This window comes from Hemiscyllium ocellatum, chromosome 4 (assembly GCF_020745735.1).
Source record: "Hemiscyllium ocellatum isolate sHemOce1 chromosome 4, sHemOce1.pat.X.cur, whole genome shotgun sequence".
Lineage (NCBI taxonomy): Eukaryota > Metazoa > Chordata > Chondrichthyes > Orectolobiformes > Hemiscylliidae > Hemiscyllium > Hemiscyllium ocellatum.
Genome location: NC_083404.1, coordinates 82,142,282 through 82,156,904, shown reverse-complemented (window position 1 = coordinate 82,156,904; position 14,623 = coordinate 82,142,282). Strand labels below are relative to the sequence as shown.

General features: G+C 39.9%; 1 protein-coding gene across 1 annotated transcript in view; it reads left to right on the top strand.

Annotated features, from left to right (window-relative positions):
- Positions 1-14,623, top strand: part of LOC132815217 (putative Polycomb group protein ASXL3) — a 305,275-nt gene that overhangs the window by 281,951 nt on the left and 8,701 nt on the right. Inside the window, exons 10-11 of the mRNA XM_060824032.1 lie at positions 7,909-8,014; positions 8,811-9,903. Coding sequence (XP_060680015.1) covers positions 7,909-8,014; positions 8,811-9,903 — 1,199 coding nt within the window. The remainder of the gene's footprint in view (positions 1-7,908; positions 8,015-8,810; positions 9,904-14,623) is intronic.

The following is a 14,623-nucleotide window of genomic DNA, read 5'->3' as shown; positions in this document are numbered from 1 at the left end:
TGGCACACTGGTCTTCATCAGTCAGGGCACTGAGTATAGATATTGGAAAGTTATGTTGCAGTTATACAGGACTGGTGAGGCTGCACTTGGAGCAATGTGTTCAGTTTGGTCACCTTGTTATAGGAAAGATGTTATTAAAGTGGAAAAAGTGCAGAAGAAACTTACAAGGATGTTGCCTGGACTCAATGGTCTGAGTAATAGGAAGAAGTTGGACAAGTGAGGACTTTTTTCTTTAGAGCATAGGAGCCTGAGGGCTGGTCCTTATAGAGATGTTTACAATCATGAGAGGCAGGAATAGGGTAAAAGTACTCAAGTCTTTTTCTCAGGGTTAGGGAATCAAGGACTAGAGGGCATCTGTATAAGGTTAGAGGGGAAAGAATAAAAGGAAACCTGAGTGGCAACTTTTTTATACAGAGGGTGGTACGCATATGGAATGAGCTGCAAGCGAAAGTGGTTAAGATGGGTACACTAATAACATTTAAAAGGCATTTGGACAAATGTATGTAAGCAGAAAAGATTAAAATGATGTGGGCCAAGTGCAGGGAAATGGGGTTAGTCTGGGCGAACATTTTGATTGGCATGTACCATTTTTGACCGAAGGGTCCGTCTCCATGCTGTTGGACTCTATGACTCTAAGACTGTATGACTTTATGACTGTACCTGATAAGCCCTCTGACTACTGGCAGCCAAACTCCCCTGACTAAGGTGGTAGGCCATCCCCAGACAACTGTTGCCCAATCTCTGGACTGAAAGGACATGGATCTCCAGTCTCTGGTACCACCAAGCACCTGACTATGGCCAAACCCCTAGTCTACAATTGAACCAGGAATAGCCAGCATGGTTTTGTGAAGGGCAGGTCGTGCCTCACAAACCTTGTTGAGTTCTTTGAGAAGGTGACTAAGGAAGTGGATGAGGGTAAAGCAGTAGATGTTGTGTATATGGATTTTAGTAAGGCGTTCGATAAGGTTCCCCATGGTAGGCTAATGCTAAAACTTCGGAGGTATGGCATTGAGGATACATTAGAGGTTTGGATTAGGAATTGGCTGGCTGGAAGGAGACAGAGGGTAGTAGTTGATGGATTATGTTCATCTTGGAGCGCAGTTACTAGCGGTGTAACACAAGGATCTGTTTTGGGACCATTGCTTTTTGTTATCTTTATAAATGATCTAGAGGAAGGACTTGAAAGCTGGGTAAGCAAGTTTGCGGATGACACAAAAGTCGGTGGAGTTGTGGATAGTGAGGAAGGAAGTGGTAGGTTACAGCGGGATATAGATAAGTTGCAGAGCTGGGCGGAAATGTGGCAAATGGAATTCAATGTAGCTAAGTGCGAAGTCGTTCACTTTGGTAGGAATAACAAGATGATGGATTACTGGGCTAATGGTAGGCTACTTGGTAGTGTGGATGAGCAGAGGGATCTTGGTGTCTATGTACACAGATCTCTGAAAGTTGCCACCCAGGTAAATAGTGCTGTGAGGAAGGCATATGGTGTACTGGGCTTTATTGGCAGAGGAATTGAGTTCCGGAGTCCTGAGGTCATGTTGCAGTTGTATAAGACTCTGGTGAGGCCTCATCTGGAGTATTGTGTGCAGTTTTGGTCGCCATACTATAGGAAGGATGTGGAAGCTTTAGAACGAGTGCAGAGGAGGTTTACCAGGATGTTGCCTGGAATGGTAGGAAAATCTTATGAGGAAAGGCTGAGGCACTTGGGGCTGTTCTCATTGGAGAAGAGAAGGTTTAGGGGAGATCTGATAGAAGTGTATAAGATGATTAGGGGTTTAGATAGGGTAGATACTAAGAACCTTTTACCGATGATGGAGTCAGGTGTTACTAGGGGACATAGCTTTAAATTAAGGGGTGGTAGGTATAGGACAGATGTTAGGGGTAGATTCTTCACACAGCGGGTTGTGAGTTCATGGAATGCCCTGCCCGTATCAGTGGTGAACTCTCCTTCTTTATGTTCATTTAAGCGGGCATTGGATAGGCATTTGGAAGTTATTGGGCTAGTATAGGTTAGGTAGGACTCGGTCGGCGCAACATCGAGGGCCGAAGGGCCTGTACTGCGCTGTATCCTTCTATGTTCTATGTTCTATGTTCTAAACATGATAAGATATGGAAGATGGTTGGTTGTAGGTTAGTGCTAAAATCCTATGTAGTGACCTGGCAGAAACATACACATTCCTGACTATCCATCAACTCCGGAATATATGCTTGAAGTCTGAAGTATTGAAATTGGGCAGAAAATGAGTATAATGATATTCTGTGGCTGCTGCTTTGCCAATGGCAAGTTGCATGCTAGACAGGTCCAGGAAGAGTGGGACCATTGACCATGAAGAGATCTTGTGCTTCATCTTCATCTTCATAAGATTATGGTCACAGTTATTATGGTCACCAGCTGCACTGGTTGTTGAAGCGATTTTTTTGTGGCAAATGGAAGATTGAAAGTGTAATTTTAAAATGGTGGATGGGTATTAATGAGATGGAAATGCTTGGAAATTAGTTTCTCACTCCTCACAGACAAGATTCTAAACTTGTCATCCTCGGCTTGATGACAAACTCTATAAGTAGTTTTTCACTTTGAGAATCTGATTTTTCACTCTCAACTCTTCGAGGAGGGGAAATTTCTGCCTATCGCTGCTTCAAACTGATGCACAACCAACAAAGGAGATTGTAACATTCAATCAGCAACTTTTGTTTTCACTATTCAATCAATCTGATTACCAATTACCAATTACCATGCTAGTTAGTAAAATTCTTGTAAACTGTATATAAGGCAAAAATGAACGATGAAGTTAAATTCTAAATTCAAGGAATAGAAGACAAAAATATTTTGAATATGTAATAAGAACAAAATCACCAAGGGATAAATAGTTAAACTGCAGATGATAGAGGTATGGCAGAAATATTAAATAATTATGTCATATTGTTTTATACTAATGAAATAGATAAGCATAATTCAGGGATGACTAATGAGATAGTTGCAACTATAATAAAAACATAGTCGTAAATTTAAACAAACTAAGAGAAGATAAAGTTGATTGTCCAGATGGATTCTAAGTTGTTTAAAATAATCTAAGGAAGAAATAGCCACAGAATTACTAGTTATATTGAATAATTAGTTCATAAAATGTATCATAAGACCATAAGACACAGGAGTGGAAGTAAGGCCATTCGGTCCATCGAGTCCACTCCGCCATTCAATCATGGCTGATGGGCATTTCAACTCCACTTACCAGCGTTCTCCCCGTAGCCCTTAATTCCTCGAGACAACAAGAACCTATCAATCTCGGCCTTGAAGACATTTAGCGTCCCGGCCTCCACTGCACTCCGTGGCAATGAATTCCACAGGCCCACCACCCTCTGGCTGAAGAAATGTCTGTTCTGAATTGACCCCCTCTAATTCTAATGCTGTGTCCACGGGTCCGAGTCTCATTGCCTAATGGAAACAATTTCCTAGCATCCACCCTTTCCAAGCCATGTATTATCTTGTACATCTCTATTAAGTCTCCCCTTAATCTTCTAAACTCCAATGAATATAATCCCAGGATCCTCAGCCGTTCCTCGTATGTTAGACCTGCTATTCCAGGGATCATCCGTGTGAATCTCCGCTGGACATGTTCCAGTGCCAGTATGTCCTTCCTGAGGTGTGGGGACCAAAACTGGACACAGTACTCGAAATGGGGCCTAACCAGAGCTTTATAAAGTCTCAGTAGCACATCTCTGCTTTTGAGATAAGAGACAACATTGCATTCGCTTTCTTAATCACGGACTCAACCTGCATGTTTACCTTTAGAGAATCCTCGACTAGCACTCCCAGATCCCTTTGTACTTTGCCTTTACTAATTTTCTCACCATTTAGAAAGTAGTCTATGCTTTTATTTTTTTTGCCAAAGTGCAAGACCTCGCACTTGCTCACGTTAAATTCCATCAGCCATTTCCTGGACCACTCTCCCAACCTGTCTAGATCTTTCTGTAGCCTCCCCACTTCCTCATGCTACAGGACTGACAGACAGCTAATGTATTTATTTAAGAAGAGGAACAGAACATATCCAGGGAATTTCAGCCCAGCAAGCCTTACATCAGTCATTTGAAAAATCTTTACTAAATGTGACAGTGGATGAACATTCAGAAATGAGAAATAGAATAGATATGTCAGTCCAGGATAACTGTTGCCTTTTATTTTATGCTAATGATATTAGCATCTGGCTGTTGTGTTTGCACTGTGTCTTGTATCTAGGATTGTGGCTTAAGTTTTGGGCAGCGTGCTGGCTCAGTGGTTAGCACTGCTACCTTGCAGCACCAGAGACCTGGGTTTAATTACAGTGTTTGGTCAGTGTGGAATTTGCATGTTCTTCCTGTGTCTGTGTAGGTTTTCTCTCTGTGTTCCAGTTTCCTCCCACGTCTAAAGATTTGCAGGTTAGGTAGATTGGCCATGCTTTAAAAAAAAATTTTCGTAGTGCAGTCAGGGATGTATAGGCTAAGTAAATTAGCCATAGTAAGTGTGGGGCACACGGATACAGTAGGGGCTGGGTCTGAATGGGCTCCTGTTTAAAGGGTTGGTGTGGACTCAATGGGCTGAATGGCCCCTCCTTTCACACCGAAGAGATTCAATGATTCTACTTGACCAATGTACCCAACATTATTTGCTATTTGGCAAAGATAGCAATCTATTTGTGTTTTAACACCCAAACGCCTGCTACAGTAAAGAGACCAAAACTGCACACAGTACTCCAGGTTTACTCTCACCAAGGCCATGTACATATTCAGTAGGTTTTCCTTGCTCCTGTACTCAAATCCTCTTGCAATGAAGACCAACATAGAAGTTGCTTCCAAACTATTTGCTGCAACTGCATCTTGCTTTCAGTGTCTGGTGTTCAAGGCACCCAGGTCCCTTTGTACATTGCCATTTCCTAATCTATTGCCAGTTAAATAAGATCTGGAATGCATTACAACGTGAAAACATTGCCCCTTAGGTTGCTTTTAAATCCTTCTTCTCGCACCCTAAACCTAGGCCCTCTAGTCTGGACACCCTCACCCAAAGGAAAATACCTTGTCTATTTACCATATTCATGCTCTTCATGATTTATAAGCCTCTATAAGGTTACCCTTCAGCCTCCGAAGCTCCAGGAAAAACAGCGTCAGCCTATTCAGCCTCTCCCTGTAGCATAAATCGTCCAAAACTGGCAACAACCACAGCATGAACTCCCAACTCTGAATGCTCTGACCAATAAAGGAAAACATACCAAATGCCTTCATCACTATCCTGTCTACCTGCAACTCCATTTTCAAGGACTATGAACCTGCACGCCAGAGTGTCTTTGTTCAGCAACAATCTCCAAGACCTTACCATTAAGTGCATAAGTCCTGCCCTGATTTGCATTTCCAAAATGCAACACTTTACATTAACTTAAATCAAATTCCATCTGCCACTCCTCAGCCCATTGGACCATCTGATCAAGACCCAATTGTACGCTGAGATAACCTTCTTCAATGTCTTCTATGTTACAATTTTGGTGTCATCTGCAAATTTACTAACTATACCTCCGAAGTTCAGTGTCATTGCAAGTCTTTTTATTTATTATTCATATACTTTCATAAAGATTGTCCAAACTACCTTTGCCAAATTGTCTTCCATACCATTAACACATACTCTAATGCAAATTTGGTTAGATTTTGCAATAGACTACTGCAGATTTGGTTTCCCAGACTGTACAAACTTGACAGTCTCTCACTACTACTTGTTACACCTACTTTTAATTTGCTGTGGCCTACAGTATAATCATCATATCATAGAATCCCTACAGTATGGCAACAGGCCCTTTGGCCCAACAAATTCACATCGACCTTCCGAAGAGTAATCCACCCAGACTCATTCCCCATTACTCTACATTTAGCCCTGACTACTGCACCTAACCTACACATCCCTGAACACTATGGGCAATATAGCATGGCCAATTCACCCAACCTGCACATCTTTGGATTGGGGGAGCAAACCGGAGCACCTGGAGGAAACCCACGCAGACACAGGGAGAATGTGCAAACTCCACACAGACAGTCGCTTGAGGCTGGGATCAAACCTGGGTCCCTGGCGCTGTGAGGCAGCAGTGCTAACCACTGAGCCACCGTGCCACCACTATCATCATCATAGAATCCAAATCTGGTGTTAAAGGCCCATTCATGTTTTCAGTTTCCTAACTCCACCCGATTAATTCTACTTCTTGATTTTCAGAGCTAAGATAATTTTTCTCTGCTGTCATGTATGCATCTATTATTATCAGAGCCACGTCCTGCTTTTTATCCATTTGCTTATCTCTTCACAAAGGTAAATCCTGCAATATTTAGTTTATAATTGAATTGAAAGGTGGATGAAATTTAAAGGGCTTCCAGGTTAAGTAAGCAGACTGAATAACATATTGACCATGATAAATGGTGTATTCGGACTTTGACACAAAGGAGTCTTTCCATATTTCTCCATCCTGGCCAATCTTTTCATTTGCCATTAGCTTCCTACATACTCTTCTTTCCTCTTGGTCTTCTCCCATGTCATCTTCTCTCCATAATTCACTTACAAGTCTGTTTCCTCATAAGATATGATCTATCATTATAGTATAAAAATAAAGAGAATGTGGACACAGTGAGAATAAATTAAATTGCTCAAAAATCATAATAAAACTGGAACAATGACTTTGTTCATATGTTGCCTAAAGTTGTATTGAGTTTATTTTTATATCTTGTATTTGAATCAACATAATACAAGCAAATAGCATGTTGACTGTTCAGCCTCAGATGGAGCAATTATACCAATTTCAGATGCATTCGGGCACAGAGATCAATAGATGGCCTAAAAGAATAATGAAGCACCTAATTACAGGTACAAAACACTTGTGCAAGTATGTCCTTGAAATGTTACAGGTCTTTGCTGTATGCACTGACTACCTGTCTCTGGACTCCAATGCACAGGAAATTTCAGCCAATAATGCCAAACTTTGTTTTACACAATGTGTCATTGTGTAAGTGACAGCTTATAAGTATGCAGTGTTAATGTATGCTGTTTGATTCCAGTTACCAACTCTATAATTGCTCAGAGGTGAAGTTAAGGGTCACTGTGAAGTGACAGATATCAACATATTCTTGAGTTACAATCTTGATTCACAGAACTAAACCTGAAATCTCTGCTAAACAGTTTTGCTTCTTTTGTTTTATATTTTATGGGAAAGGTTAAGGACGTTTTCCATAAAATTGGTTCGAATTCTGAAGAGAATTAATGAAGTAGATAAGAAAATTTTCTTCAATTGGCAATGGTGTCTTGGACAAGGGAATATAACTTTAATATCAGAGTTAGGCTATTCAGGAGGAAAGTTAAGAAACACGTTTTCATGCATAGGACAACAGAAGAATGGAATTTTCCTACATAAATACGTTAGATACTTTGTGAATTGATAATCTTATGCTAGGGATTGGCAGATCTTTTTGCTGAGAATAAGTGAGGACTGCAGATGCTGGGGATCAGAGCTTAAAAATGCGTTGCTGGAAAAGCACAGCAGGTCAGGCAGCATCAAAGGAGAAGGAGAATCGACGTTTCGGAAGGGCTTATGCCCAAAACGTCGATTCTCCTTCTCCTTTGATGCCGTCTGACCTGCTGCGCTTTTCCAGCAACACGTTTTTAAGATTTTGTTGCTGGTCAAGGTGTAGCACCAAGGTTGATTAAAGTAATTGGATACATGTCAACTATGATTCACTGAATGGTAGGGTAGGGTCCGCTAAACAAACTATTCCTGTGCTCTTATTCAGAATCCATAGACATAAGCTAAATTACTGGGCACTGCAACATGACAAAAGCTTCTTTTTGAAACTTGTCCATTGTAACAAAGATGATGCCATTTTTACTTCATGCTCTGAATTTTGGTGCAGGTGAATTTACTCCAGAAATGCAGTTACGGATTCGACAAGAAATTGAAAAGGAGAAGAAGATAGAACAATGGAAAGAAACATTCTTTGAACAATATTATGGAGAAAAGTAAGCATCTTAGTATTTCTTTAATATTGCAACTAATCCTCTTTGCATTTTGTTTATTCATGTTTGGAGTGTGCTGCAACCAGTTTTACACCTTTGTGTCTTGTGTTGCAATATTTTTTCAGTTGTGAAATATTCCCCAATTGTTTAACTTTACATACATTTTGAATCAACCTAATACAAGCAATTAGCATGTTTGATTGTTCAGCCTCAGATGGAGCAATTATAACAGTTGCAGATACATTCAAGCCCAGAGATCAATAAATGGCCCAAAAGAATAATGAAGTCCATAATTATAGGTACATTTGTGGACATATATCCCTGAGATTTTATAAGACTTTGCAATATACCCTGATTACCTACCTCTGGAAATAAATGCACAGGGAATTTCACTCAAATTTGATAAAGTAACTCCTGCCAAAAGGGTGAGCAATGTACCTTCTGAACCCCTTTCTGAATCCCTCCTGGTCAGTCACACAGTGCTGTTTAGATAGGAACAATTGCGTTAATTTGCATCAATCCTCAAAGAGAGATGCTGCAGTGTTCATTCAGTGTCTCCTGCCTACTGGAGGTCACACCAAGAATTATCCTCTCCAAATCTGTGGAACTGAACAATTACATTCCAGCCCTAAATGCAATTTCCTAATTTCCACTTCACACTTTATTTGAAAGTTTTGTGAATTTTAAGATATTCTGGTAAACCTTTGTGGCAGGTAACATGTTTGACTCAGGACACTAATTATGAATTGTTCAGCTTTCTAAGTTGTAATTGTGACATCTACCTTTCTGTTGAATTCAGGATGGGTGTAACACAAGAAGAAGCAATGAAGCAGGAATTAGTAAAAGAGTCTTTTGAAAACCAAGTTAGCTGTTTATTTTCAGCACCACACATCCTATCAGGGCCCTGTGAGATCACATCTGGTATTGAGCTTGAAAGCAAAGAAAGTGTTGTGCCTTATACAGATCTAAAGCAAACACAATGCAATGTACAGCAAATCCCGGCCAAAGAACCATCCAAAACTGCTAAAGAGGAGGATATACTAATATCCTTATGTTCAGACATTACCTCAAATGAATCTGTTATTCAGGAAGAGATAGCAGAAGAAGTTGAACTAAATATTTGTGGAAGCTTTGGTGAAAATAGATCTCCAGAGTCCAGTGCCTGTGACTTTGAACAGTCTTGCTTGCTGAGCCTTGATAAGTTGGAACAAGAAATGCCAGCAGAAGACTTGAAGCCTGTTCCTATTACACAGAGTATCAATGAATTTGAGTCTCAATCTGAACACACTGGTGACTTACAGGTGCCTTCTTCTGGGATATCTAGCATTTCTTTACAACACATTACTTCCACTTCTACACCATCTCAACTTTCTGGTTCTTTTAATGAATCTAACAGTGACTTATGTGAACTGGCACTGAACACAAGTACCCTGGAACAATGTAGTGCTTCTGTGTGCTTACAATCCTCATCTTATTGTGATGAGCTTGAGGCTGTTATCAATATGACCACTTCACCAGAGAGAAATATACAATACACATCTCAACAACAACATACCTCTGCATACTCTGAAACCCCTGTACTGACTGAGCATTCTGAAACTGAGAGCAAAGAGCCTGAAAATGAACCAAGGACATTTCAATCCATCTCTCAATCACCTACACGAACGCCAACACCCTCAGACTTTTCAACATCATCTTCAGCAGACGGAAGAAATGACAACAAAGATGTTGAGCTACAAAAGAGAAAACCCATGGAACAGCACAGCCTGGAGATCTGTCAGGAGAAAAGGCCTAGAATTGAAAATGATCAGCCCTTTCAGACTCTGCCCAGTGGAGCACAAAATGAAAAAGAGATCCCCACAAAAGAAGAGCCAAAGGTCCCACCCATCAAGGTACGTTACAAAGAAAAGAAATGACAATGTGTAGCCAATATACTTTTTTATATATATATATAGATCGTTTTTCAATAATACTCACAATGTTGACTTTTATAGTTGCTCCTTGGATTTAGATATGCTTTTGTTTTGACCAGCTACTCTACTTGTGAAGAAAATGGAATTATATGTGATGAAACAAACAAAAAAACTTCTGTAACTACCTGAAAATTCAATAAATTATCAGAATACTCTGCAGCATTTTTGCTCAAGCACATTATCAGATTGTGGTAATTGAAAATAGGACTAATGATACTTTTATTCAGATAGAACATGAATAGTTAAGGCTGAAAAATCAGAGTTTAATTGAATATGTGTTCCAATATTTACCTTTGTTCACTAATATAAGCATAGTGAGAACTAACGTCCGCAAACTACTGTTCCCAGTTTAAATGAGCATGACAATAAACTTTAATTTATTCAATTTCAGAAACTTCTCCATCATCATTCAATAATGATATTGAAGTATATTTAATGAGGCAATACTGTATCAGTTTGAAATGTACATAAAGTCACCTTTATGGATACCACTATTTATCCTATAAAATGGGATAGATTATTATGTATGAATTATTAGAACAAAATATGAGAAGAAGATGACAATTTTTGAAAAATCTTTCAATTAAAAATAAAATTGCATATATAATTAAACAGGAGCTGAACCAAGTTTAATAGCTGAAGAGGTGTTTGTCACTGTTTTTCTTCTGACATAATTGTTTTGAAGTTGTTGCTGCATGCTAGTTCTAAGTTTTAGCCAGTGCTACAGTAGCCATTTTTAAAGGATGATGCATACACTTTTAATAAGAGTGCCATGTGGTTCATCAAATCTCAATGGTGATAATTTCAAAACAACTAAGGAACAATGGAGGATAAACAAAATTCTCAGATTGAGTTGGTCCTTTAATTACAGCCAATATGATAAAGTACAAAAAGTAACCTCCTGTTTCATTTGCTTGACATCGTTTCTCCGTTTAAAGTGGTAGTTTAGTGTTGCAAATACTGTTAGATTGTTTCAGATACTTTAGCCAGTTGTTGTCCATGTTTTTGACACTTTAACCATTTTATGTATTAAAAACAATTTACCCAAACCACCTAGTTGGTGAGGCTGACCAAGGAACACAGAATTCAGTTTGCAGTTACGCTTGATTTTATTAATAAAATACTCCTTATTAAAAATCATCATGGAAGCATTTCCCAAGTTCGCACAATATTTACTCTGTACCTAGCTCTATCCACCTGAAAAAGGATACTAACCACGACAATTTGAATGTATTGGGGTATTTTGGGCTGTTGGAATCTGCTGCCTCTCTGAAATAGGGCTAGCTCTCTTCCACAAAGGTGGGGCTAGCAGTTTATGATAGGTAGATCTTCTCCTGGGTCTAGTTGGTTTGTCACATGTGCTTTTTTGGCAAAAATATAACTTACAAAGTATCTTTATGTACATAAGGTACTAAAACAGTTGTATATAGTCTGTGCATATAAAGAGAAAATATATATTGGAATTTTACATTCTCTGCAGTTGCAAAAACAATGACATTTCCTACTCATGCAGGATGCTATTTATATATTTTTTTTTGACTGTTTAGATTAGATTACTTACAGTGTGGAAACAGGCCCTTCGGCCCAACAAGTCCACACCGACCCGCCGAAGCGCAACCCACCCATAACCCTACATTTACCCCTTAACTAACACTATGGGCAATTTAGCATGGCCAATTCACCTGACCCGCACATCTTTGGACTGTGGGAGGAAACCGGAGCACCCGGAGGAAACCCACGCAGACACGGGGAGAACGTGCAAACTCCACACAGTCTGTCGCCTGAGTCGGGAACTGAACCCGGGTCTCAGGCGCTGTGAGGCAACAGTATATATATATATTTTGAGAAAAAGAGAGAGTCATATAACTGAATGGATCATCATTGCATTTTGGCATCTTAGACAGTGATGTTTCCCCACTCCACCTTGGCGACAACTGCCCCAAGCTTTAGTATGTCCCTCAGCACACAGTCCTGGGCACTGGAATGTGCCAGTCTGGGCATTTGGTTGAAGTCGACTCTTTATAGTGGAAGACCAACTTGTTTTGGGAAGGCTAAAGAGCATCTTTCACCAAGTTGATTGTCTTCCAGGCGCAGTTGATGTTTGCCTCGATGTGCTTCCCAGGGAGCAGACTGTAAAGCAGATGGTCCTGTGTTACGGAACTGCTCAGGATGAACCTCAACAGGAATCACTGCGTCTCTCTCCGAAGCTTCTTTGTAAAGGCACATTTTACAAGAGGATGCTTCAGGAGCAGTGTTTGGTGGCAGAAAGGCATTCATGAAGGATGCCATCAGCTCTTCTTCTCACCATCAGCCAAGCTACGTCTTAGAGCATATTGCTGCATGGTCTTCCACCATCAGTCTTGCTGCATGTCTTCACTGAAGAGATGGCTTTCAGTTGTGTATTTTAATTTCCCTTGTTTCAGCCCTTCTTGAATGTTCTGTGGTCTTTGACTAAAGAGGTCATGACTAGGTTTTAAAGCATTCAGTGGAGTAGTGCCAACATCCTCAGGCACTAGCTGAAAGTAAAGGTACCTGGAAGTCTGATCAACAGTCCTCTAGTACACAACCCTCAAGCTGGTTGTAACTGGTTCCCCCGAACCTTTATGGCCCCTATGACCTTGGTTTATGCTGTTCTCTAGTCACTAGCTGCTATTTAATTTAGTTTGGCCAATTTTCTGTCAGGCCCAATTTCTCCAGCTCTGGGTCATTTTATGATTTTCAATCTTGGGCTTGTGATTGCTTGACCACACAATCATAGCCTGGGGTTAGATATTGCTGGTAGATAACTTTTGTCCTTTAAATTTGCTGCGATCGCAATAGTTGTCCAACTCTGTAACATCACTGAATGATTCTTCCAACCAGAATAGACATGATGAGGAATTATGGGGTGTAGGTTTGCTCGCTGAGCTGTAGGTTTAATGAGGAATTATGTCTTGTGAGCAAAGGGTTTGGCTTGAGAACTGTTGAGGAATTTGGGCTCAGTGCACAGGGTCTGAAGCTTGGGGAGAAAGACCTAATAGTTTGCATATTTGAACATTGGAACTTTGTAGGGAACCTTGAGGGAATGCAGGCATGGGGCCCAGCATTTGCAGCAGATTTGGGAGCAGCAGCAATTTGGATTGAGGGAGCTATGCTGAAAGCAGGATGAGTGAAACCAGGGATCTTAACTGTAAGTAAACAGTAAAAGATTGTTTCTTCTTGTGGGTAAATATGGAAGAGTGGAGTGAAGATAAAGATTCTGACTCAAAATTACACTGTTCATCACTTCAGGATGTTCTAAAATGTTTTACAACCAATGAAATACTGCTGAAGTACAGTCTTCATTGCAATCCAGCAATCACGAAAGGCAATATATGCACAACAAGGTTTCTTATACAGTTACTTGATAATGACCAGGTATTCTCTCTTAGTCATGTTAATTAAAGGAATAATATTTGCCAGATCATCCAGAGAATGTCCTTTCTGAAAGAACCAATGCTAAAAGGACAAAATTTGAACTGAAGACTATTGGACGAGTTTATTTCTTCATTAATGGTGATTGAGGTAGAGGACAGAACATTATTTTAAAGAAAATGGAATAAATATTTGAAAATGAGAAATATGGAAGGATTTGAAGGGAATGAAGTTACAGAGAACAGCACTAGAGGATGGTAGTACCCATTTCTGAATGCTGGCACTGCTAAGATTGATGGAGATGCCAGCCAATCTGAATGGCTGGCTGCTATCAAATTGGGAGTTCCTTCCCAGTGAAAGACAGAAGTCTGATATTGCAGAATTTCAGCCCTGCTGGGAGCACGTCATGACCACATCATGGCCTTCTTTCTAGTCACTTCAGGAAGATGCTAACAGTTCACCCAACCTCTAATTTTCTGTCCATTGTTTAAAGAGTAGTTACATCTTTTCAATCATAGCACTATCACAATTCAATGAATGTATTTACAGCAAATCATTTGGTCTTACAGAACTTCAGTATTGCTGAAAAAGACACATTTTGCAAAACTTTTCATCTTGCAATAATCAGAAAATATTCAAAATTATCAAAGCGAAAACAGGATTTATGCTGCATGACAGGAGAGTGCTGATTGATATGCAAGCATTCTCTGAATGGTACAAGTGTTGCTATGTAGAATGCATCAGCTAAAATGACTGACAATCAACTGCTATGCTTTGCTTAAATTTAAAAGCAGGCAGATTGCATCATTGATAAAGGGACTGCTCTAAGAAATGAACCAGAGAATGGATGTCACTACAGTTGAAACAAGAATTTCTTTACATGCCTTAGTAGACCAGCTTGCACTGAAGTTCACATTTGAATTGAAGCAGTCAAATAAGCTCCTCTTCCTTAATGTCCTAATTCAGAAGTTGGCTAAGGGTGTCTTTATTACTGTCTTGTGCGTAATAGAAACAAAGCTTAGCAGTTACCTGTTAGTCATCATTTATTGACATTCGCCATGACAACACCTCTACAAATCAGCATCCACTTACGAACCAATCTGCACTTTTACTCCCATACATTAATTTTGTTCTCCCTTTGCTTTGGTATTTCTTGCAAAATGTGCTGATGAGTGGTGATAAAAAGCTTCAGCAATGTGTGGCTTTTTCAACAATACAGATACAACTCATGCTACAGCATTGAATG